At 41.3% G+C, this 27,115-nt stretch overlaps 1 protein-coding gene across 3 annotated transcripts in view; it reads left to right on the forward strand.

Annotated features, from left to right (window-relative positions):
- LOC122785654 (E3 ubiquitin-protein ligase Midline-1-like) overlaps positions 1 to 22,464 on the forward strand; it is a 51,716-nt gene extending 29,252 nt beyond the window's left edge. For 2 of the 3 annotated variants that reach the window (XM_044051561.1, XM_044051553.1), the window contains exons 2-10: positions 3,463 to 4,256; positions 11,412 to 11,507; positions 15,021 to 15,128; positions 16,152 to 16,300; positions 16,413 to 16,540; positions 17,746 to 17,889; positions 19,766 to 19,927; positions 20,138 to 20,345; positions 20,446 to 22,464. In XM_044051561.1, the coding sequence (XP_043907496.1) occupies positions 3,531 to 4,256; positions 11,412 to 11,507; positions 15,021 to 15,128; positions 16,152 to 16,300; positions 16,413 to 16,540; positions 17,746 to 17,889; positions 19,766 to 19,927; positions 20,138 to 20,345; positions 20,446 to 20,794 (2,070 nt within the window). In that variant the 5' untranslated portion in view covers positions 3,463 to 3,530 and the 3' untranslated portion in view covers positions 20,795 to 22,464. Of the gene's footprint in view, positions 1 to 3,462; positions 4,257 to 10,837; positions 11,079 to 11,411; positions 11,508 to 15,020; positions 15,129 to 16,151; positions 16,301 to 16,412; positions 16,541 to 17,745; positions 17,890 to 19,765; positions 19,928 to 20,137; positions 20,346 to 20,445 lie in introns of those variants that run through there. The other variant, XM_044051568.1, reaches the window with a different exon arrangement.
- Positions 22,465 to 27,115: the final 4,651 nt, after the last annotated feature.

Raw genomic sequence — 27,115 nt, forward strand, 5'->3', positions numbered from 1 at the left:
GTTTCCTTCCTGTCAGGCAGAAACCTGTCAGAGCTCCATCAGTGTCCAACGTTCCCAGCTTTGTCAGGAACTTTATTTTCCCTGCTTCTGTAAAATAGCTGACAGCTGTGTGTGTGTGTGTGTGTGTGTGTGTGTGTGTACCTGCCTGTCTATCAAGCTACATTAAATTCATCTTATTTATCAAATATACAGTTCTTAATAAACTGAAAACTGACAATGTTGAAGCTTCTGTTTTTATTTAAAAAAACAAACAAACTAAAAAAAACTGCATTAACCAGACAGTGGCTAACTTTGTCTGTGTGTCTGCAGGACTGGGTCACACAATGATTAGTATCAAGAATCATGCGTATCAATAACTAATGTGAATATTTATAGTTAGTATAGACCAAAAATGTCTTAGGGATGTTATTTTGAGGTTTTTGGTTTCAGTTTATTGACCAAATAACTAATATATGTATATTGTAATTGAACAAGTAAGGCTTTATAAAGCATCATACATTAAAATCATCAAAAAGTAATATTTGCAAAGGTCACATCTGAACACGGTCTTATTTGTCTGTATCATCACTATCTCAAATTCAGGCTAGTCCCAGGATAACACTTGGTTCAAGGTTATCGTGCGTACTGTCACATGTTTGTGGGTGAAATAAGAATTATCAACAGTGATGTTTTATGATTGGAAAGTCTCTCGCCACCATTGAAACGCCCGCTCAGACTCTAATCCCTCAATTTAATGTCTTCCTGGGGACACGAGGACAATGTCCCGTGTTTGTAAATTGACACAGAGGCTGAAAGTAACGGGACGTCCACTTTTTTTGGGTTGTTGCAAGTTTTACTGCACCATCTCCAAGCGTCAGACGACACATCTCTGGAAATACAAGGACCTGAGGGAGGCTCTTTAGTGTCTGTCGGTGTGCGTTTGTATCGATGAAGTGCGAGTGTGTTTGTGCTTCTCCGAGGATCTGCCGCGTTTACAATCGTCTTTCAAACACTTCATTTCATCTTAAGGGAGTGATTGCTGAATCACCTCCACCTGCCCCGCACCTCCGCCCCCTCCGGGGGACCTGTCCTTGAATACCCGCCCCTTGTGTATTTCATTTCAGCGTCAGCCTTTTTCTCAGTTGGAAAACAAAAGATCAGAGTCGACTCGCATGGCTTTACATCTTCCTGTAACCTTCACCGTTCATCAAACCGACGCTATCTTCCTTCGATACATATCACGGTGCTAAAGTGAGGCGAGTTTATCTGCAGCCGGATGAAAGCAAATGATGCATAAAGAGAGCGAGGCGGAGGGAGATTCTGATTGCATGACTGCACTCACAGACAGCTGAGCCCTCAGCTCAGTAAACAGTGACATCTGCTGAAAACACACAGAGGGAAGAAGAGAGTTGGATTAAAGCAACTCTTTTTGGGAGGAATAACTAAATAACTGTCATTTACACTAAAATCGTCATTTAAAAATCTATGTTGTATCATCTTATAGATTCCATATGTCCTCGTCTTATTTTTGTGGTCAGAATATTTTCCTTTTGTTTTGCGGACGGCAACCAACGGTTGTTTTATTACAGGACACTGGTTATGATCATAAATGCAGGAGACACGCACAAGTTTATGTTTATGACTCTTAACCTCAATATTTATATTTTGAGCAGTATTTTGAAACTTGTTTGTTTCATTTCTCATGCCCCTCCATTTTTTAGGAAGGAGGAAACGGTGATGTTTTTTTTTTAAAAAAAGTCCTATCTATCAACTTTATCAGGTTGTTTGCACCCTTCAACTGCACTGATGTGTGTGTGTGTGTGTCTAAATTGGTTGATGTTTGGTTTGTTTGTTGACACTGAGAATCCGTCACTAAAAATAAAAAATTCAAAGCTAACAACAGGAACATGAGGAGCAGAAACGGGGGGAAAATGCACACAACGGTGAGCGAACAGACGCAGACGGCACAGACTAAAATACACAAGGGGGGGGGAGGGATAATTGAACACAGGTGAAACAGGTGTGGGGCAGACAATCACAATGGAGGGGAAAACAGGACAAAGACAGGAAGTAACACTTGACAAGGTATACAGGAACAACCACAAAGTAAAACAGGAAGATACAAGTAAATAAATTTAAAAAAAGCAGGGACAAAGTAACATTTGTATTGCCGTTTTATTAATAATGCTAATTCTAGTTTGATTTATTTGGTAATGGTGTGAACATAAGGAGATAATATTACAGGTATACCTAGTCATTTCCAGTAATTGCTGATTTATGAGAATTAATACCTCACATGGAAATATCTGTTAATTAAAATCAATTATTACCATATAATAAAGTTGAAATCCATCCTCCTTAATGCCTCCCATATATTTCCTTGTGTTAATCTAATTCAGTAAAAACAACTACTACATGGACCAACATTCAAACTGAATAAAGAAATTCCAGCGGTCATGACACTACAGTTGCTACTAAAACAAAAAAAACAAAACATTTTTAAGATAAACAACATGTAAGACCAGTGTCCACACAGGTGAGTCTCTCTGTTAAGTGAGAGACGCACAGACTAAATGCAGAGCCACGTGGAAATCATGACTCAGCTCCTCTCCGGGGATATTAATGGACACGTTCACTCATTAAGAAAGGGACTGCAGCTGTGGCTGCAGCTGTCGCTACTGCGCCATCGTCACACAAAAAAAAAACAAAAAACAACAAGCTCTTTGTCGCAATATATAATAAGCAAAATGTCACACAGCTGTAAGCAAGGAGTGTGTTTGAAACTCACGAGTCAGCGGCAGTTAGAAAAGAAATAATGAGCATCTTCACCCTGGTCTCATGTCCGCTGTGTTATTTTGACAAGACCAAAGAGGAAATGTTTTTTGTTTTTTTTATCTCCGGTTTGCCCTTTATTTTAAAATATCCAGCTTTGTCTGAAGACAGTTGACATACCACAGACATATGAGGACAGACGAACATGTTCCCACATTGTAAGGATCACGATACATTCACATATTAAGTCAATCAGCTCCACATGACACTCGCCTTGTTAATAAAGCAGTGTTCAGATGGCAGCGCACTCGTCAACATTCCCACACTGCACATATCAAAAAGGTCGGCGTACGACTGAAAACACAAAGACGCGTCCACAAAAAGTTTCAGAAATGGATTCTAATGCTCAACAAATCCAGTTGTGTCGCCTGATTTCAGATAAACAGTATATTGTAGGGATAATCATCATCACATCATTTCTGTGACCTAACATTAGATCATCTAACAAAGGCCAAACAGAGGCAGAATAATAACACAGACAATGATGAAGATTACACACCTCGGCTCAAACACTCTGTGGGTCCACTCAGTTCTCCCCTCCATTAAGATATAAGCCCTCCAAAGAAAGCAGTGAAAAGTAAGCGGTTTCACACCATCTCATCACTAATCCCTCTCTTCCACCATCTCCCTCTCTCCATGTCTGATGTGCAGAAAGTTGAGCAGCTCTTCTGGATTTCGCTGACACTGCGTCTGGTCCCGCCTGGCCTCCCCTGAACAGGATGGACTCTCTGGAGTCGGAGCTGACCTGTCCAATCTGTCTGGAGCTCTTTGAAGACCCGCTTCTGCTCCCCTGCGCCCACAGCCTGTGCTTCGGCTGCGCCCACCGCATCCTCGTCTCGCACTGCACCACCAGCGAATCTGTTCAAAGCATTGCCGCCTTCCAGTGCCCCACATGTAGATATGTCATTTCTTTGAGTCCTGAGCGCGGACTAGAAGGGCTTAAGAGAAACGTGACCTTGCAAAACATCATTGATAGAGTCCAGCGGGCCTCATCTTCAGCCGGGCTCCCTCTACCACTTGCGCTGCCTGCACCCCACAGTGGACCGAACTCCCCCAGTGAGGAGGGGAGCAACCGGTTGGCACTGATCCCCGTCAGCGCCGCCATGTCCAGCCCAAGTACGCCTCCTGAGCCGGTCCAGTGCCAGTTCTGCGAGCAGGACCCGCCACAGGAAGCGGTCAAGACGTGCGTGACATGCGAGGTGTCCTACTGCGAGGAATGCCTGAGGGCGACTCACCCCAACAAGAAGCCGTTCACGGGTCACCGGCTCATCGAGCCCATGTCTGACTCGCACCTCAGAGGGCTTCAGTGTCTGGAGCACGAGGAGGAAAAGGTCAACATGTACTGTGTCAGCGACGATCAGCTCATCTGCTCGCTGTGCAAGCTGGTCGGGCGGCACAGGGACCACCAGGTGGCAGCGCTGAGTGACCGCTATGAAAAACTCAAGGTAAGCGCACGTGTTGCATTTTGTCCACACGTCCACGCGTTGATTTTAACGCCGCTGGTAATGAAACCTTGTTTGGATCTTTCTAACGACAGATAAGGTTAATGAGTCAGCCCGTGCTTTATCTTTAACACGTCCACCATAATGAATTTTAAACTTTAATTCTGTTCCGTTCTGCTGTATGATATTTCCTATTATCCTCACCCTGGTATCTAACTCAATTATCAAGTGAGATTTTATCACCTCACGCCGACTTATTATCTCTCCTGAATAATTAAGCAATTAGCCTAATCACTACAGCATGTCAGTGTGCCGTAGGGTGTTGAGACACACACACACACACACACACACACACACACACACACACACACAATACACACACACACACACACACACACACACACACACACACACACACACACTAATGAATATGGTAAGTGTCATTAGTGACGAAACATTGCGTCATCAGTAAGGTTGCAGGTTAATGAGCGATGATTGCCTGCTGGGTGTAGGTGTGTCTAATAACAATATGTGCGTAATTGCCAAGCATGTGTATTTGTGTATACTTTTTAGGATATTTTCTAGCATGATCACTGACCTTTGTCAGGACCAGTAGTCCCCATGGAGACTAAAACATGGTCCTAATGAGGCAAAAGTGAGGAAAGTGTTAAGTTAAGGGCTGAGCTTTGTATTCTGGTTAGAGTTCAGGTCAGGGATACGACTCTGTTTTGGCTGTTTAACATTTAGAGACGCCTAAAAGGATAATATTAATGTCATTCTGCCTCAGATAATGGTTTTATGTCCTTCACATTTACAGTTTCTGACCGTCTTTGCACACTTTCTCTCTCCTTTGTCACTGTTTCTAGTTCTCACACAAGACAATGTCCCTCCAAGGTGCTTCATAACGTGACCTTTGGTGTCTAAGAAGCAGAAGAAACTCTTAAAAGCGTCACAAGGGGGGTTCATGCATGTGCGGCACATGTGCACGCTCAACGTCATTTCCACTTTCCACTATTTGATTTAAATGAACTGCCTGAAGCGTCCGTCCACGTACAAACAACTTGTACGAGTCTAAAAAGAAACAAACGTTTGCACTAGTAGAGATTATAGTTGAAGTACAATTTGGTTCACGTAACCTTGACTGATCAAACAAGCAATTATGGATGACAAACATTAACGCTGGAAATAAATAAAGTCATGTGCGGCTGATACGAGACATATGATTCTACAAAAGCAGCAGAGACACGAATACTGTTCTCCTCCTTGAAAAAAAAGAAAAAAAAGAACTGTATGATTTTCAGTTTTTTTGTAGAATATGAAAAGTAGCACTTTGAGTGTGACTTCTATCAGTAACTGACGTATCCATTACATGTGGGTCAAAATGGCCGAGGAGGATGAAACTCACCACATTAACAAATTAAAATGAACTTTTTTTTTTGGCTGCACATTAACTTACAGTAGAGCTTTTAAAGTCCTCCGCCTCAGGCTGAACCCCCTGTTTTTCATGAGAGTTCACTTCACTGTAGTTCATTCATTCACTAAACACTTCATATGTGGCAGCGTTTCATGCCACACGTCGAACGAACACATGCGATGAACACACACACACACTGCAAACAAAGACTTACGATTATGCAACAAAAAGCAATGTCAACAATTAATGTACAGCCTTGTGTCGCCTTTAGACAGAGACAGTTAGAGTCTTTTAAAAGGCAAAGATTGTAAACGTGCAACAGGAACAGGGACACATGGAAGTAAAGCGAGGTCTCGATCTAAGTCAATTATCACGGGAAACAACGCAAGGCTCATGCATTATTCAGACACGACAACACATTTGATTTTTAAGTGAGGAAGACGCAAAACTTTAAGAGGAACTTAGGCAAGAAATAGTCAAGAAAAGCGACGGTTCATACTTAAGATGTGACAGACGGCTCTTTTTTTCCTTTTCTCTCACTGAGGTCTCTTTTTCTTTCATTTTTCTACTCTGCTGTGTAGAAAATGCTTTCGGTCATATTTTACAGACCATTTCAGGCATCACATTTTGCTGTGGTTGGCTGGAATTTGAGATATCCCCAGCGAGGAATATCAGATGATTGGAATAGTTTCTTCTCTTTTTTGGGGTTGCAGCGGTGCCGTGTCTGATAAGAGCTGTGGAGGTTATTGTGGGAACACCCATCCTTTTTCAGCGATAAAATTACCCCCGTCACAGGAAATTGACAGAGAATGAGACTGGAAATAGCTTTTAAAAGTCCTTGACTCTGGGCCTGAGGAGATAGAACCTTGAGGGTAAAAGATGGGGGGACTGCGCTGTATGAGAGAGTTTTAGTTTCTAAATCACAGGCTCCCTGTATAATGCATTCGCTTTAAACAGCCGTCCTTTAATGTCTAAACACCATATTGTGAGCTGCCATCGTGCATGATGAAATATAAGCCGCAGATAAGATCAATATTTTCCTTAATGTCTACTGGCCGCCTCATCCTTGTTTTATTATCCTCTAACTTGCTTTGTCCATTCATGTTGTCAGTGTTATTAAAGATTTCATCCCTCTGGCTTGGTCAATCTTCAATTACAGTGAATCAATGACGAGCAACAGTTTATTTCTGACCCCCGGAAGTGATGGACCAGTACAACGGGACATCACATCACTCCATGCCATCCAGAGAAACCAATGTTTTGGCCTCTAAAAATTCTATTCTGTTAATTGGGTATCTCCTTTTCATACTCTTTGACATGAGGACATTTTATTTTGAAGAGAGGGGAAAATGGTTGTCATTATTTGCAAAAATCCATTTCCGTACGTGAAATGTTTCATGAATGACCTGCATTCATGTATATATTGTATTATTTGAGGAAGGTAATGAGGTAATACGTCACTATTGAGGACATCTAAGTATTTTGTCTCACACACACACACACGCAGCGCGCTGATAGTAATTTAGCAAGAACCATGTCATTAGTAATCCTAGAAAACACCAAGATTACTCAAAGTATAGGCCAACATGGATTTATCGCTACAACAAACCCCATAATATACAAGCGACGTGACCCATTGTTGATATAAAAAAATGGTCTGTATTTATATAGTGCTTTTCTTGTCTTTGATGACCACTCAAAGCTGCTCAACACTACATTTTTTTGATATTTACGCATTCATTTCTTTCCCTAATGTACTATGAATGTACCTGCTCGACATCACAACATACAGACGCAAGAGGAGAAAATGGGGAAGATAGAAAAAAAGCCTCCGTCACTGTGGAGAATAATCATGACTCACATTGTAGTCACATTGCAAGAATTTACCCCCCCGGTGCACTATTTACACAATCTGGATGTTTCCATCTTTACAAGCTGATGAGGATTCCCTGAATGCACCATCGGTTTTTAGTTAAAACATTAAAGAACCACCACCATATTGAAGCCCGTCTTAAAAAAAAAAAAAAAGCCCTTGTTCTTTATTTGAAGTCGATATAACATAATCTGTCAGTATAAAGTGCAATGTGCTGTTTACTTTCTTACATTCTATACTGATGTTCCCTTTGCTCGAGGCCTTCTCCCCCCTCTCAGATTTAATGTCCCTTCCCTGTTGTGTTTTCTCGATTCTCTCTGCTGTGCTTTGCTTTTGGAGTCCGCGCCCACACACACACACACACACACACACACACACACACACACACACACAAACAATTCAGTCCAATTTACAGAGGAGAAAACTGTGTGCTGAGCAAAGACGCCGCTGCCCTCCAACAAATACAGAACACCCGTGCGATGATGACTTCGAAATAAGACATAAACGCGGTGTAGATGTGTGTGAGGCGACGGGTGGACACAGCAGCAAACCAATAAATGAGAAATCTTGTCTGCCTTCATTTTTTTTTTCCCCCTCGACTTTCAACTTTATGACTTCATCGGCGCGACGAAAGTTTCTCTCTCACGCACACACCCGTGTGTATGTGAGCAACAAGGAAATAATTGCAGTTGCAATGTTCTGTCGGTTCAGCGAAGTTTCACAACATCTCCACGGAAATTCTGATTCTTACCTGTCTGCACGTGTTAGTAGCTTATCAGCGCTACTTTGGGAGGATTGAGTCCACACACAGTAGGGGTGTATATGCAAATACGGAGCCGCATTATGTCTGTTTGATGAGGAAATTCAAAGAAACACGTTCGTTGTGTGATTTAAGAAGATTCTGGGAGGATAACCGAGTCTGCTGCAGTGATTAAGAGCAGATGTTTTGGAAGGAGCCATCTTTTCTTTGTAAAAAAGAAAAAAAAGAGAAAGAAGAAACTGGCTCTGATTCTGTCAGTTGACCACACTCAGGAAAATAAGTCCCATATTTAGAAATATATTTACATTCCTAGTGGTCTTATGTTCCTCCTTAGCTGAGTCTGAGCCTGAGGAGACCTTTGCCTCATGTTTACATCAGTTTCATTTCATTTTTGGGCTCTTTTATTAAAAGCAGCTGCCAGATGTTTGACTAAAAAAACAAGAAAATTGATTTTACGAGTCCATTTTGAGAGCAGCTAAATTCCCCATTTAATCTACAGTGGAGTTCATTGATTACTTTTAACTCACTTTTAAAACTGTTCTCCCTGTAACGACCCTCCCTGTGTTTAGGTTTAAGACTTTATTTTATTCACGGTACATCTTATTGCTTTACTTTATGGATGTTTTACTGGTTCCACTTTGGTTATTTTATTGTTATATCGTTGATGTTTATGATTAGTTTGATGCAGGCTGTAATATTGGCTTTGAATTTGAATTGTACAATTCTTCCATGATGATGTTGGTTTAGCTTAACTCAGTGGCATGGCCCTGCACAATATTCAGTGCCCACATAAACAATAACCTCAACTCTGAATATAGTTTACTTTTAATTGACGCTTTAAACGACTAACTATTATTTTTCAAACATTTAAAATGTAAATTTTTCCTGGAAAGTCATTATATTCTCAATTAAGATGTTTTCTTTGCCTATTCTCCTTCAGTGTTGTGCTTTTTCTTAACCCTTTAACACCGAGGGCATCACAGTCATTACGTGACTGTTTGTGCTACCGGAAAAATTCCAACGGTTTCTGAAAGCTGAGAAGTTGCAAGTCAAAGTCAACAAGTGGTTATAACGGTAACACTATTTATTAGTGTATTAAATAGTTAATACACTATTTTAACATGCAGTAATTTGTAAATAACTGCCAGATATTGAAAGTTATTCTGGAGAAAGCACTTACTGACATCATTTCCTGGTGCTTGTATGATTAAAATAAGGCTTAGGTGTTAAAGGGTTAATATTCTGCACGTGAGTACATGGACTGTAAACATAATCTTATGAAGCCCAGGAGATGACATTTGTAGAACAAGAAAATATCCCATATTATTTATGTATATATATATATATATATATATATATATAGATACATACATACACATTACCACACATTATACTATTAATGTGTGACCGCAAAAAAAGATTATCTTTTCATAGTCTCGGTTTACTTTCATTTATTTTTTTTCAAATGTTGTCTGTTTCTGGGCTTTACCTAACCACTCAACTAACTCAAATCTAATCCCTTCATAAATGAGGTTCTGCGTCGTTAGGACTAGGTTTTGGTCTCTATGAGGACCACTGGTTCTGAAAAGGTCAGTGTTTATGCCAGAAAAGAAGAGATCCAAAAGAGATTACATAAGAACGAACACAAACACAAACCCACGGCACAGAAACTGACAACATATTTTAAATCCCTTACGATGTTCTCATGTCATGGTGTGTTTCCTGTACGGCATGTTCAGTCTGTGTTGTGTACAGATGTACGTTATGTAAACATGACTACAGATGTTATTCTCGTTACAGTTAGGTATGCATCCATTAATGTTCGCTGCACGTGAAGCAGTCGTGATTCCTGCGCTCATCATCATCCTTTAAGAGGTTTAGTCTATTTTTATCTCTGTGGATGATAATATAATACGATGGCAGCGTTGTATTCCAGACTTTCATGCTGCTTTTGTGTGTCGTCTGTGTATTAAGGCCATCCATTAAGCCCTGCAGTGCCACAACACACACACACACACACAAATCCTGCCATCTCTCTGTGTGTTTACTGTTGTTGCTTATTCAGTATTCCCTGTGGGGTAACTCTTTTTAATCCACAGCACACTGGCTTTGTTTACACTGCTGCAAAACAGTGTTGCAGGTCAAGACAAGTTAGGTGATAATAATATTAAGCAATTTGCATTTTAAACCAAAGCCAACGGATTTTAAACTAAATTCAAAGCTGTATCCGGATACCCGTGTCGAGGCGAAACTCTGACATTTCGCTGACCCCGGCCTCGCCGCTCACAACTGTTTCTGAAATGTCAGCATTCATGAAGACTGTGTATAAATTCATCCGGGAAAGGGTTTGGAGCAGGACAGTGGAGCGGTGCCTTCAGAGCAGCTTAATCACGCTCCGTTTGGCAATAATATGATCTCGGAAGAAAAAAAAGGAGACAGCTTGCGCCCAAGCGGATGAAAAAAAAGCACCAAAGAACGGGGGAAAAGTGGGAGGGAAGAAAATAAAAACGGGGAGGGGCATTAAGGGACAGCGTTGATGTGCTGTCACCTGTTTACCGGTTCGTTAGCCTGAAGCTCTGCTGCTGCCTGCTCCATGTAGGGAAAAGCTTTTGCTGCCTAATTTACCGCTTGGCCGGGTTTGCGCATGGCTTGGTGCTCAGTGGAGTGGCTGTCCCACTCACATCCTTTGCCAGTGTAGGCTTCTCTGTCACAGGCTCGGACAGGACGAGGATGAGGAGGCAGTACAGAGATGAGCCGGGGTATCACCCTCACTCAGAGGTACACAGGAACTGAACGCACCCCGTCTTCAGACAGGGAGGAGAATGATAGGGGTGTTTGTGCAGAGGAAGAGCTGAGGGAAACCAAACATTTGATTTGTTGCCTTCTTGAGGATGTACTTGTTTTACAACTTTTTTTTTCTTTCTTTTTTTCTCTCTCTGTAAAGCAAGGTTTTATCTCTGGCAGATAAATCTGCTGACGGGCAAGAGCTGTGCACCTTTGATTTGTTTTCCAGTCTTTGTGTGTGTATAGATGTTCCTGCTTTACATACATTTACTACTGTTGTCTCACTCTCTCTCTCTGTGTGTGTTGTTTCTTTTCTTTGTGCTACAGCAAGCGCTGGATTCCAACCTGAGCAATTTGATAAAGAGGAACAATGAGCTGGAGTCACTCATGGGGAAGCTGATTCAGACTTGTCAACATGTGGAGGTGAGTCCACCGTGGTCTGCTGAGGTCACCACTCACCTATAGTATCTACGGCTGGTTTACATTGGATCTGTTTTTGGATGCGTGTAATCAGATAAAACAAAAAGGTTTCCATATGTACTTCCAGTATTTCTTAAAGGAGTAAAAATCCCCTTTCACTTTTCAACAACTTTGGAGTGATTCATAAATAACCGTTATTTTACTCACCCCGCAAACGACTTCCTTTAATTTAGCACAAATCAAGGTGTATGCTTGTATTTTAAAGGATTTGTTGCTCAATCAGATTTGCCCTGATGCTTGTTCACTTATTTAAGTGATTTTTTAACTCTTTAATTCTTGATCTTTTAATGTATGGTCTCTGACAAGTATGTCGTGCTTGTGACTTATTGTAGGTTGCGCAGAATGCATGAGTTGACAAAACCTATGGTGCACAAAAAGTTTGCTTTTTTAATGTTGATTTAGAAAGGAAACCACTTTCATGTTAATGTGACGGAATTAGCAGAAGTTGCTAACTTAAGTCCGTAGTGTGTATACGTGTGTGTGTGCTCACCCTGCCCGGCTTTATGACACTGGTGCATATGTAACAAGCTTTAAATTAAACAGCCACAGGGTTAAAACGCAGTGACATCACTATTTAAGTCACAACACAAGCTCAAAGGAAAGAAAATTGTGATTCATTTTGGAGCGCTTATTCATTTATTTACTTATTTATTGCCAAAGTGCTTGATGCATATGCTGCGTCGTCAGCATCACGCACACAGATGTTTTTCTGCTAGCTGAGCCGGAGGGCAAATTCTGACGACGCAGTCATCAAAAGGTTTTTAAGAGAGAAACACTGTTTCTTTTAAAGAGTGTTTTTTTTTGGTTTGATCACTGTTTGATCCTTTGGATTGCCAACTGCAAAAAAAAAAAAACTTGACCTACTTTTCCTCGGTGAATCATGCTCACATGTACGCAAACGTTTAGAGCTTCGCAGCACGCCGCGGAGCGAGCGGCGTGCAAAGTCGTGGCATATTTGCCTTGACGTGAGAAAATGCCACATTGCACAAACGGCACAGATATTCAAGTGGTGATCACAAATAATGCACCCAGTCGCTCACGGAGGGATGAACGTGAGAGAAAGGGGGTCACACAGGAAAAAAAAAGAGCTTGACGTGCTGTGGATTAGGCTTTTTGAATATTTTACATGGGATTAGACTCTTTCAGAGCTATACACTGGCAACGGCTGTTCAGATGAACCAGACTTGTTAGATGCTATACATACAGATACACCTGTATCTACTGTACGGATGCATACAAGCGAGACTGTTTTTATTTTCTATGCACTACATTGTGTCATATCTCTAATATAATCGAATGGGAGAAGAAATCCCTCTGGTGCCTTTGGCATCGATGAAACGTACGAGTGTCAGTGAATGCATCAGGCCTGTAAAGTTTTAAATCACCTCTCCTGCAGAGATTGGTTGATGTACGTGTGTGTGTGTGTGTGTTTGAGGTTAAGTGAATCACTTGATGTCCCAGTCGGGGAGCAATCTGTCACGCTTATCATGTGCTCCACTAGATTCTGCCCGCAGCGTCCTCATGCTCCACATCTTTACATAACACACACACACACACACACACACACACACACAGAGCTATTATTATATTAATTTTAATAAAATGTTATTAGTGTATTTACTTACATTTGGAAGATTAGCCACACCGGAAACACATTTTCACAGAAGTGAGTGAAAATTGGAGGTGTCACAGTGACATGGAAGAAACCAATAAGCAGTGTTGAAAAGACAGATGCACATTAAAGCTCTGCTAAGGTTTTCAGCTCAGCATGTCTCACACAAGCAGCGAGCTGTGCTCCAGGTGGGAAGCTGTTTGTTGGCAACGCGGTGCCAGAAGACACATAAATGCTGTTTGGGCAGGGACGTTGAGGATAGTGAGGAAGTCCTTTTCAGCCTCATTTGGCAAACGACTCTACATGATGTCATAATAAAATCACCTGTGGGTCTGAGGAACTGCGCAATCCTGGTTGGCTTGGCAACACTCGCAGCAGACCCCTCTTTCATTGCTCCCCGAGCCATCGCTTCACCGTAGCAAGAACACACTTTATAAGGTGCTGAAAGTGCCGCTAGGAAATGACCGCAGTGAGAAATTACACGTTATGTTGGGACCTGCAGTCTTGTAATTGGAGTTGAACAACTTTTAGGGCCTGCTGAGACGGAAAAGGTTCCAAGTGCAAATTGAATTAAAAGAACATGGAGCTGGACGCCCATTTTTCCTCTTAACACCCATATGTGTAATCAACGGCCTCCACTGCAGTTTCTCTCGCCAACTGAATTAGTGACATCTGCAGATTGTAAGAAATGGAGCCCTCCCTCCTCCAAGCTCCTCAGAGAAATACAGTGGCCTTCACATAACACAAAGGACGTTGTTCATCAATGTTTGCATGCATGCTCGGGCTGATATAACAGAAAACGGTTGCCTCTTCAAACCGAGGCCTTTGACTATAGTGCATATAAAAGGCTTATTCTAAGGCAACAACAAATGACTTTATACAACTTATATTGCGTTACACGTAAACGTTGCACACGGGACCTTCAAGAAAAACAACTTTGAACACAGAAACTAGATATAGTCAATGTCTGTCTTTTGTATTTGAGCCTGGAACATAACAGTGACACTTACGGAGTTTAACTCTTAAAGCCAGCGCCCATAATTTCCTTTCAAATCACGTCTTTGTTGAAAGATAACATCTTTAAATAAAGTTGTCCAAACACTGTGGACTCCACAACTGGTTCAATGGCTTATATGGTGGAGACTAGGAAGTGAAAATAAACAAAACAAACATGTGATTCCATGGTGTGTTTTCCTGAAGCTCAAACAAAGAGACAAGGAGAGGAAAGAGAAGTCGTGATTGACGATTTAAACCAGACGAAAGCAGCAACGCAGACATTACAGATGGCACCTGCTGGACGTGGTCCTCCCCAGCGAAACATGCTCCGTTAAAAACACGAGCATTCTTGCCTCCTTTTGACTTTTTTTGTCCCGCTTATTCATTTTGTCTGACAGCATTACTTTATAAATCAGAAATGGCTGTCGCGCGCGCGGAAGGCGAAACTGTCATGTTGCCGCTGTAACTACAGTCACTGAACAGTGGAGATTGTCAGCAGAAATCAAATGTATGACACACTCCGAATGCAGAGACTTAAATATAGTGCATTGCTGTAACATGGAGCTGATTTCACACAGCGTGTGTGTGTGTGTCGAGTGTTGTGTCTGCTTCTAACGAGTGCGGGGCCTCCTGCTTATTTTGCCTGTCACTCAGCGATTAAGCCAGCAGGAGGCAAGAAAAAAAAAAAAAAATGCCTGAATGTGCCTCATCTTCCTCAAGAGTCTGCTCTCAGACAGGAGGGCGGGCTGATGGATGAAAATGACATCCCGCACCTCGGTCAACGCCATGTGGAAGCAATAAAGATAGAGTCTAACATTCCGTGTGTGTGTGTGTGCATTGGTTCTCAGGTAAACGCTTCCCGTCAGGAGAACAAGCTCCTGGAGGAGTGCGACGTCCTGATTGACATCATTCAGCAGAGGAGGCAGATTATTGGCAGCAAGATCAAGGAGGGGAAGGTGAGGTTCGACATGCAAGAGTCAAACACACTTCCTCCTGTCCTTTATTTATTACTAGTCAAACACAATGAGAGCACACACTTGGAGACGGCTCCAAATGCAAAACATTCACAGATTTCAAACAGACGGCGAAAGCAGTGAGACTGGCCAACTGTAGATCCCACAGCATATGGACAGGGTGTTCTCTAAACCCACATAAAAAAATGTTTTAAACGGTGTCTAATGAGACTTGGAACACGACATGTTTTTTTTTACGAATGCAGAGATGGACAGGTTTTTTAACTGTTTCTATAAAGTGCTCGATCTTAAATGACAGCAATCAAAAGGATTTCTGCAGCTCTCCGCCTCGTCTAATGTGTGCTTTAACACAACGATGACTTTGTGTTTCAATGGATTTTTTTTTGGCAGCGATTAAAGTCTTTTGGGTTCTCTACGAGGGCAAACTGCTGATGAAATCTTACTTGACCTCAATCCAGCCACTGGCCTCAATCTGTCTCTTAAAATCGCTCCTGAAATTTCCGTCCATCCATCCATCCATGTTCTACCACTTTATCCTCCACACGAGCACAGCTGACATCGGGCGATAGGCGGGGTACGCCCTGGACAGGGCTACATACACATAATTATTTTAATATCATCTGTTTTATGTGGTCTTTTTTTCAAAATTTCTGCTTTTTAAAAAAAATGACAGAACCAGGACAAACAAAACTAGATAAAACTGCAGTGCCTGGGAGAATCTCAGTCATTCTAACATCAGCTGAGGTTGACGGATGTGTTCAAGTTCATGCATTCAGACAATTTGCCTTCATTGCTGGTCATTCCAATTAAAAGAACATGCAGAAAAATTCTCTGGAATTGACCTTTGCATGTAAAAGCCCATATATATGGGTCATTTCAGCTATGATTATGTTCTCATACCCAGTGAACTGCAACTGCAACACCTTAACGTGGAAGAAGAGTATTTTACACGCTCTTATTTTGACGATCTGATCTGACTTCCCTTATTTTCCGCTTTCCTATCAGGCACATAGGCTTCGGAAGCTGACCCAGCAGATCTCGAACTGCAAACAGTGCATCGAGAGGTCGTCGGTCCTCATCGCGCAGGCCGACCAGACGCTAAAGGAAACCGACCACGCTCGCTTCTTGCAGACCGCAAAGAGCCTCAACGAGAGGTGAGAAGGAATGATTCAGCTCAGCAGCATGACGCCACGTATGCGCTTTTAAATCAGGTGTTGACTTCATTCGGATTTGAAGCCTGTTCATCTTTGACTGGTCGTCATCTAGGGTTTCGATGGCAACGGCGTCAACCCAAGTGCTGATCCCCGAGATCCACCTGACGGACACGTTCGACACCTTCGCCCTGGACTTCACCAGAGAGAAGAAGTTGCTGGAGAACCTGGATTACCTCACAGGTGAATGTGTCCCCGTTCAATTGAACTAAACTGTTTTAGCCTCATGTTTTAAAACCTAAAAGGACTTATTTTAGTCGGCATATTGCTTCACGTGAACAACAATCTTACATTTCTTCGCTTCCTAAAGCTGGAGAGCATAGAATTGAAATAAATGTCTGTTACATTCAACCTGTTCAAATGAGTTCACACAATCAAGTGCCCAGGAAGAGTAGTTAAGTAGATTTTATTGTTTAAAAGCTTAGGTTACAGCAAACCATATTTTTTTTGTGTGTGTGAATAGAAATGAACATTGGCTGCAAACTTTAACATTTTAATTATGGACTGAATGTCACTTTTTTGTGGACTCTTTAATTTACTCCTTCACTGACCATAAAACTCCGACATTGTTTCCAGCTCCAAGTACTTTTTTTTTTATTCACTTAAAGTCTCCGGTGTCTTTGATTTGAAGGAGAAAGCCCCAGCTTATCAACTTCAAAATTAATTTTTAACCTTAATTTCCATTTCCCCACTGATGAGGACCTATTAGAAAGCCACTGCAGGACATACGGGGGACAAAAACAAGGCATCGGGCAAATAGTGGATTTCAAAGTCTGTGAAAATGCCTGCCTCCTAGTTATTATTTTGCGACGCACGAGGGCTTTGCTGGAGGCGGTTTTCACGAAGTGAATCAGACAGAATCACTCCACTCTGTGCATCCACTCATGACAGAGGGCTGAGCAGAAGGAGATAATGGCACCAAAGAGGAGAGGAAGTAGCTTTAAAATCAATTGAAGCTTTTGTATCTTTGTTACCCGACCTCAGTCGGAATACAAAAAGGGATTTATTTTTATTTTTCTATTTCAACAGAGCAAAAACAGCTTGTAATACCCTCACAATTGCCCATTTATCGATAAATAAGTGTAAGATAGCCAAGTCAGGACCTCTAGTTATTTAAGCCCTCTTTCCCTGATGATAATGTGAGCTGTTTTTGATCCGAACAAAATGTTTTATTTCTGTCCTGCTTTACTTATGCTTAACCGACCGCTCGGCTGAAAAGAACATCTTCGGTCTAGTGTGTAATGAAACCTTTACCCTCGCGAATTCAGCCAACATGTGCACATACGAGGTTAAGTGGGGCACATGTTTGTCACAGCAGCTGAAACCCCATTGAATGCTATCTTCTTTTTTTTTGATTATACTGAATATTTTTGTTTGTATCCACACAGCTCCGACTGCTCCGTGCATAAGGGAGGAGCTATGCACGGCTTCCTATGACACCATCACCGTCCACTGGACGTCTGATGATGAATTCACAGTCGTGTCCTATGAGCTCCAGTACGCCATCTTCACCGGACAGTCCAACATTGCCAGTAAGTACAACTGGAATACATTGTCAAAAATAAACTCACTTAAATTATATTTGAAAAATACAGTATGTATTCTAAAGTGCAACAGATGAAGCAGAGAAGCCATGGAATATCAGCAGAATTAATCAAGTAAAATAATTATTGCACATAATGAATGACATGAAATGAAATATAAAAGGCCTCATAGGCTCAGCTGACCTGATATCCTGGGGCGGGATGATGGGAAAATCTTCTCAAATCAAAATTCAAATGGTCAAATCGACTCAAAAGCTGTTCTTCACTGCTACAATGAAGGAAACCAGTGATTTCTGGTTGAATATAAAAAGGCACGATCATTTAAAAACAGGACAAACTGTTATAATATGACAAGATATGACTCTACAATATGTCACTGATGTAAAAAACCATCGCGACCCCTTTCACAATATAAACTACGACAAGCAGATTTGTGCCTAATGTGAAATTCCTACAACACATCGTAGTGTTTTGAATACGTTTGATTAAACAGGGATTCCACTCCAGAACTATACGGACCATGAGTATTCACAAAATCTTTGTATGCCCCTCGCCTCTGTTCCACTTCCAGTAACTTCAGCTGACTATTTACAGACCTGAGATCCACTTTATACAATCACGGGCAGCCACTCGTTTACCCCAAAGCAAGCTGAAAGAGCTCAAGCACTAATCTAAAGGCTGAAATCGAAGTGAAGTGGAAGAGGAACCCTGCAGTTTTTGGGCTACGAACGGCCTCAAACTTGATCAGATTACTGTTGCTTGTGAAGAATGAACACGGGATCGAATTTAACAATTGTTCAGCAAAAAAAAAGATAAGATTTTAGTGCATGTGCAGCGATGTCGTGTTTATATGTGCATGGTGTTCTGGTGGATGTGGCTCTAATGACACGAGGGATGAAAGCCAAGACGGAATCAAACATGCACTTAGTGACACAGCGTCTTGTTGGACAGCAACAGACTTATTGTTTAGGCTGACACACACACACACACACACACACACACACACACACACACACACACACACACACACACACACACACACAAGGCCCAGAAAATCCTGAGCACAGTCGAGTGAACAACAACCACAGGGAGGAAAATGGGGTCAGGACTTCTAAAGATGAGCTCCCATGCTCCCTTTCAATCAAACTGCCTTTTCTCTGTCTTTCATCCATTCTGCCATTCATTTTGTGTGTGTGTGTGTGTGAATTCAAATAGATCTACCTCACATCAAAAAAAAACCCTCCTCACATTCTGCCTCTTTCTTCCCAAGGTTAGACCTCGTGTCAGCGCAGTTCACAGCTTGCTCACAACCGACAGCGATTAACTAATGTGACACTTGCCCCCGTTTTCTTTCCCTTCCTCTTTCTGTTTTCATATTTGATAATGTCAGAAGTGTCGCTGTGGGCATAATGAGTCACATGCCAGAAACCCCCCCGCCCTCAGGTCCATTTGAGGTGAATGAAGGACACAGTCTTACGTTAATGCAATGCCAAAAAAACAACAGCATTAGCCTTTGCAAATGGATTTCCTCGGGAGGGAAGTGTATGTCAGGATGATAACTTGCTGTCTTACAATGAGAGGCTTGATCAAGTTAGTAGCAGTAGTTACTTTGAACATCACATTTCACATTCAGCACTCAAGATAATAATGTCCTCATTAGGTCATGGTTGGGCTTGGATGGGACGGAAATAAATAAATATATAGCAGGTTCATATTTAGCTTTTTAAGGCGGATAATTTAAGCCCAAAAAAAAAAACGCTCTCAAAATGTAACTTTTTAAAAAGCGCGGGGAAACCTGAAAAATAATGAACAAACAAGTTAAACTGTAAATGTGTCTTTCTCGTTTTCTCGTCTCTCCTCCCAGGTCTCTGTAACTCACTGGAGAGTTGGATGATTGTTCCCAACATCAAGCAGAACCACTACACGGTGCACGGCCTGCAGAGCGGCACCAAGTACATCTTTGTTGTCAAGGCCATTAACCAAGCAGGAAGCAGGAGCAGTGAACCGGGAACTCTCAAGACCAACAGTAAGCCTCTGACGACTGAAACTTAAAACTCCACATGGCATCAACCTTTACAGGCCAACACATGAGCAATCACTCACAGTTCTGTCCAATATCCAATCTAATGGCACATAACTGCTCTATAAGGAATATTGCTTGTTAAATACAGTATCTCAGTGCTCTGCTACTTCTCAAATCCAATATTTCAAATTGTCTTTGTTCTTCTTTGCCCAGGCCAGCCTTTCAAGCTGGACCCCAAATCCGCTCACAAAAAGCTGAAGGTGTCTCACGATAACTTGACAGTGGAGCGGGATGAAACCACATCCAAGAAGGGCCACAGTCAGGACCGGTTCTCAAGCCAGAACAGCTACGGCGTGGTAGGAAACGTCTACATTGACAGTGGCCGTCACTACTGGGAGGCTCTGATTGGAGGGAGCACATGGTGAGACATAGACCCTGATGTGACCTCATATTACCGTTCGTTATGAGGTTGAAAATGTGTATTTTTTTAGTGGGTAACAGAATCTCCCACTCCTCCTCAGGTACGCTGTGGGTATAGCCTACAAATCGGCCCCCAAGCACGAGTGGATCGGCAAGAACTCGGCCTCCTGGGTGCTCTGCCGCTGCAACAACTCCTGGGTTGTTCGCCACAACAGCAAGGAGCTCGCCATCGAGCCTTCGCCACACCTGCGGAGAGTTGGCGTCCTCCTGGACTACGACGCCGGTTACCTGACATTCTACGACGCCGTGGGCTCGCAGCACTTGCACACATTCCACGTGTCCTTTGTCCAGCCCGTGTGTCCCGTGTTTAATGTGTGGAACAAGTGTCTGACGATCCTCACCGGTTTACCAATCCCTGATCACCTGGAGGTAGTGGAACCGAACAACTGAACGAAGCTGAGACCGGCCTCGTTACTTTAAAGCTGCGCTGTCCATGACTAGTAAAACGACTCGATAATCTGATCAGTTGAGCAAATGAAATCGCGCTCGCGTGCACTTCGAAAATCTGACATCACGTTCCGCAATCAAATTCATTCCTATCTGTGAAAAGTCACCCAGTGCAGCTTTAAAGTGCAAAGACAAAATTGTGAGGTGTGTTTTTCATCAAACCTCTCAGACATGTGATCTCAGTTGTTTCGTTTAGGCTTTGTCAAAGCAAAACACAATGCTGGCATATGTTGTATTGACTCAAAAAAGACTTGTTCGAGATGGATGGCAATAAGCTGGAGTCAGTACAGAGGAAACCAGGACAAATGGACCTTTTTCATTCTCTGAGGCACTTTGGGCTATGATTTGTACCACGGTACAACTAGGAAAAAAAGCCACAAATCAATTTCTAATTTTCTTCTTTTCCTTTACACCTTTTTTTATCCGATATAGCACTTTGAAGATCTCTTACCACATACACACACACACATACACGAAACATGAAGGCAAACAATACATACATTTAACTTATCATGCTGAAGGAGCATTGTAACATAGGTATATTTTGTAAATTCACAAACAGTCCCCCTTATCTTCCCCTTGTTGATTAAAAAAAAAGGAACCAAAGTAGCCATTGTTGTCCATTCAGGTGTCTTTACTTAAAATTTTACACTTAATAAATGCTGAATTATTTTTGAAAGTTGCAGAGAATTAAAAAGTATTATTCTAATATTGAAAGTAAAACATTCCTTTAAATGTAGATTCTTTTTTTAGCACATTGTTCATCTTTAATTCATGGTCCTGTAGCCTTGTTTATTTTATTTATTTTTGGTGCAGTTACCATGCATTCATATTGGCAAAGTGTTGCGTTGCATTTGACATATTGTGTTCATTTTCTTTTCTGGCAGCCAGACAAGTCCTGACATTACAAGTAATCTGTGAGTTGTGTTACAGTTGGAGCCCCAGGTTATTATTGGAGCCAAGTGATGAAGTGCACAATTGGGTGCGTTTGTTTTTCTTTTTTATTTCTCTAACAACCAGTTTAGTGGGTCATATGTGTGTGCCAATGCTCCAGAACCAGAACTTCCCAATTTATATTCAACTTTGTGTCATTTGAGGTTTCAAATCGACATGCAGCAAAACAGCTCGGAAATATTCAGTTTAGTCAAATTATTTGCCATCGTATTCAAACACCATAGCCACTCATGTGACCACGAGTTTTATTAGGATCTTTTTTTTTAAAAAAAAAAAGGCCTAAATGAGATTTAGCCACTGCTGTTTTCACTTACCAAAGGGATTTTTCTCTAATTCTCAGTGTGAATACAATACTCTGGTCTGATTTCTCAGTGTTTCATTGTTTCAATACCTAGTACACTTACAAATGTGGAGGATACATTCTGTCCAATTAACTCTGTATTTCCTTGGCAATAAACTCAGCTGTATGTTTACTTGTATCCAGTATGAATATATATATATATATAGTGCTTAATTTAATGTCTCCATTTTAACTTTATGACCACGGTGTATTATGTTTTGTCTCGATGGACATTTTTATGGCAAACAGGATTGAAGCGCTTGCATCACTGTCGAGTTAGATAAGGACGAGAAGGTCAAAAAATAAAAGTTTAATTTCACTTTAAAGTGTAGTGTTTATTCCCCCCCTTCAGTGAAGTTATATAGCAATTTGAAAATGTCATGATCTGCAAAGTAGGATGCAGTGAAATGTCAAGAGCCATTTCACGTTTTTTGTGTTTTTTTCTGGCTGATGTAGAATCACAGATTTTAAGTAAAGTTCATTAATAACCATCAATACAGTTCCAGTTCCAGAACATGCAAACTCCATGCATGAAGGCCCTTGTTCCAACCGGGGCATAAACCCGAGGTCTTTTTCCAAGAGTGTTATTGCAAAGTATCCTTTCTTTTTAAAGTTCTGAACTTCAAATCACACTATTTTATGAACTTAGACAATATGATCAAAAACGGAAACTAAATAGAAATAATACACTTGACATTATGACTTTGCTCTGACAGTGAATTTGATCATTAGTGAATGTTAAACATGGGTCAGTTCTTGCTTTATTTTAATGTGCTTTCAGGATTAAGAGAAAGTAAAAATAAATAATTTCCAGACGGGAAAAAAAAGCGCATTATTTTGAGTAGCAAAGAATGGATGACGATGTTTAGTGAGGAATGTTCTGAAGAGTCACAAAATCACTTTTACTATATTTTCCTTGGATATGTAAAGGTTGGACTCAGCTAGCTGATAAATGTGATTATCATTTTTATAAAACACATTATAAGGAGCTTTAACGACCATCGCATCAAACGTTCTACAGCACCTGAACTTTCTGTCCAATAATAAATCATTCAGGCAGATAAACGTTAAATGTCAGACTATGCTCGGACCTTAACTTGTAGAGCTGAATTGAGGTCGCGAATCCCTCGTGGAAGAGGAAGTTGTTGAGTTAATAAGGTGAGCTTCCTGTGGACATCAGCGGCTCTTTCTTGTTTTCCCGGAGCAAATTGTTCTTGGAATAGAAAAGGTCACGGAGACAATTTACAGGTCGTCAGATGTACAGCAAACATCTGAGGCATGTGCTTATTTGTCCGAATGCGAATGTCAACAGGTTTAAATTCAAATAAGCCATCCAGTTTGGTGTATTACTTAAAATATTACCCAACTGATATTCAACTAAACCCAAATAAACTATACTTAATTGGTATTTTATTAAGTTGTCTTAGTTTAATTATGCCGCCTGTCACATCTTGTTTTGTTTGATTCATCTCTTCTTTCTACATCACATTACCGGTTTATGTTTATACTTTTTCCACAGGTTCGTACGGACTAAATCAGTGAATAAAAGGTTAAGAACAATTGATGATGGTTGTTTTGATGAATAACATTCGCCGAGATGCAGTAGGCAAAACAAAGGACTCACAATTGCACTTTGAAGTCACCAGAAAAGATATTTTTAATGAATAGTCTGTTTGACAGTTTGGTCACATTAAGACAGGCTAGTTCACGCAACACAGTGCTTTATTAAATAAGAAATGTTCATATTCTGTCTGTGTTTGCCGTGTCTGAATTCAGTGCAAAGATATATTCATACAAACTCAAATAAATACATAAATAAAAGATAGCCTGGTGAAGGACGGTTCAGTTTGGAGTTGCATTGGAAAAAGCTGCCGCAAAAGGCCTTCACCTGTTATTGTTCACACAAGTATCTATCCATCTATCTATCCATCTATCTATCCATCTATCCATCTATCTATCTAGCAACAGCTTTCGAAGCCATTGTCCAAAAAAAATAAAAATTGCATTTTCTTTTTGTTAAAATAAAATTTACTGGTCATAAATATTGACCTTTCCCTCCGATGTAATACCATTTGAGCCAAGTTTAGCAGATGAACGCGCTCACTGACCCTCTTGTGTTCTCATACAGGACGTCGTGTGACATTTCAAACAATCGATACTGTAACTCGTAACTGTGTCCTGGAATTTTATTGCGGTGCAAAAAAAAAAAAAGTTGAAGTGCAACTATTTTATTAACCTTTGTGAAATGAAGGAGTGGCTGAGGTATTGTGCCGTTTTTCTCAAAACGTAATGCAGCTGTAATTCACACTTGAGGACGGACGTGAAAGAACAGCTCAGTTGAACTCGTCAAGGCCGTCGCGAATACATTTGTTATCTTTCAGAAACTGTAAGTCACTCAGGCTACATCCAAACTACTACTAACACACAAATCTGGAGACTGTCGTCCATATTGGTCGACGCATCAATTGAAACTGTACTCGTTCATTATGAATTACATTACATTACATGTCATTTAGCAGACGCTTTTATCCAAAGCGACTTACAATGGAATCGAGTACAATCAGCTAGGGGTGGAATCGAACTTGCGATGAACTTGCATGATGTCTTTCGTACACAGGGTACCGGTCTTAACCACTGAGCCACTCCACCCCATGAATGAAGTGACATCAAGCTTCCCGACAACTTGCCACAAAAGAGAAAATTAAAAAAACAAACAAAAAAAACATCCAGAGTCAGTTTTTCTACCTCTTCGCTCTGCTTTAGGCAAACCCTGCCTCACTTTTGTAAAGATAACCAGGCCAGGGTTGGTGTCGCTGTGTTTCTGTTTGTTTTCCCTACCACAACAACTGCACTCGTGTGCAATCTTCAGGCTCAGCAAGTCTCAAGAGGATTTTTTACAGGGAAGCCACAACACACACACACACGCACACACACACACACACACACACAGGAGACTCCAAAAGACACCTCTGAGCTCTCCCGAGGAAGCTGTGGATTTTTATAGGCTCTAACCATGCCTGAGTATGTGTCAGTAGCTATGTCCTGGTGAACATTGTCCATTTCAAGCAAACAGACAGTGGCAGTATCTTGGAGACATGAGCAGAGACATCCTAATAGAAACCTCCCCCGGGACCAGATGTGAACAATGGCACACAATATGAAATAACGGATTGGTCAGAGCAGCAAAATAAATACAAAAAATAGATTTAAACACGTGAGATTCAACACACCCAAGCCACTGTATAAGGTTATAAGGAGAACTAGATGTTTAATTGTTATATATATAATTTTTTAATTCCAAATTTGGTCTTCTTCACATTTGTGGAAGGCTATGCAAAAGCTTCACATTGTCAATGTTGGAAGGGAACATAGTCCTTCAAACATCCAGCAGGTGTCACTGTTAAGATTCAAGAAAATCATGCAAACACGCTCCATATGGAAATATCACTGGACAATGAACAGTAATTTATTGTTCTTGTCTAACTTTGTCTATTCATCACTCCTCATGCCTGATCTTATTTTAACTTTATTACATTTAAATGAGAAAATCAATGAATGGAATGCAGGTAGTTCTTGTACAGTAACTTGTTTTAGTGCTCCATTAATTTTTTTTTTTTCTCCGAGTCAAACTATTAAGTCCTTTGTTATTCACAAGTCCCTGCACTATTAGACGACTATAGTTTGGTCTAATTTAAGGCAGGTGCAGAGCAAATGGGCAGGAATAAGTCATAAAGCTCAACCGCAGCCGTAATGTGAGGAGATCAATATGCAATCAGGAGCTTGTCGGTCATTTTGTGGATTTATAAAGAGGATTAAGCTCCCAGACTGTGTGTTAGTGTCCAAGATGTGAACTCAACATTGTTTTGGCAAATATATAGAGTATTACAGAAGTATCAGAAGCACCGGAGCTGATAGAGAAAGTGAACATGTCACTGGGAGGCGTTAAGAAGATTTGTTTGCCAGATTCAGTCTAAATGACTGCAGGTTTCCTCGAACAGGTCAAGGACACCAAGGCTGTAAACAACACCTGCCTCAACTCAGAAAACAGCTTCCCATAGAAACAACGCAGGCTAAGGAGTCGTGTTGTTCTCAGTCAGAGATGTTTTTTCACAGAATACAGCATCTACTACAAATTGTAAGTACAGACCGACGTACGTACCTACTCCACAACGCCTGAAAATGTTGCTCTGTGGATCGTACCACTTAACATGTCATCAAACATTAAATGTTAAAGGTAAAATTATTATGATTGCAGTTATTTCTAACAAACATGGCCTGACCAATCATTAGAGGCCAAGTAGAGAGAGGGAAGAGCAGCTTCAAGATCTCCATAATAGGCATACAATTGTCTCCATGAATGGAAATTAGATTGTCTTGTGTCTACTATTTGACAGCTGCTGAAACCTTCCGGTCAAGCTTCTTGACACCGGGCAGAATCTGGTGCCAGCAAGAGCCCGGCGGATGCCTGCGCACGCCTGCTCAACCGCACTGACGCTTCAGGACTCAGTCATTTACTCGCGGCTCTCTTGACTTGGCGTGAGTTCGTTCGGGAGGATGCTGCAAAGCCTCCGTCGAGGGACTCACCTGTGAGTATAGGTGAGGGAGCTGCAGAGGACTAAATGCTGTTTGGGCAGATATATCTACAGAAAAAAAAAAAGAAATCCTTCAAAAAGGCCCAGAGCTGCCTGGCTGGCTTAATTAATGTTAAAAAGCTAAACAGGGTCTCCCACTTCTTTAGCCCGCAATTAGCCTTTCTGCAGTCGGTACTAATTGCCGGCCAGCTGCCGGCGGGATTTGGAGGGAGCAGGTATTCTACTGTTTCCCGTTCATCCTGGCTTTCAGCACCACCAGGCCTTGTCACCAATTAAAGCCAGTCTAATAACACATTTGTCTTTCTTCTTCCAAGCGTGAAACGAATAGACTTAATAGCAACAGTGTGTGTGTGTGTGTGCGTGTGTGTGTGTCTCCCA

The sequence above is a fragment of the Solea senegalensis genome, linkage group LG2, assembly GCF_019176455.1.
Source record: "Solea senegalensis isolate Sse05_10M linkage group LG2, IFAPA_SoseM_1, whole genome shotgun sequence".
NCBI lineage: Eukaryota > Metazoa > Chordata > Actinopteri > Pleuronectiformes > Soleidae > Solea > Solea senegalensis.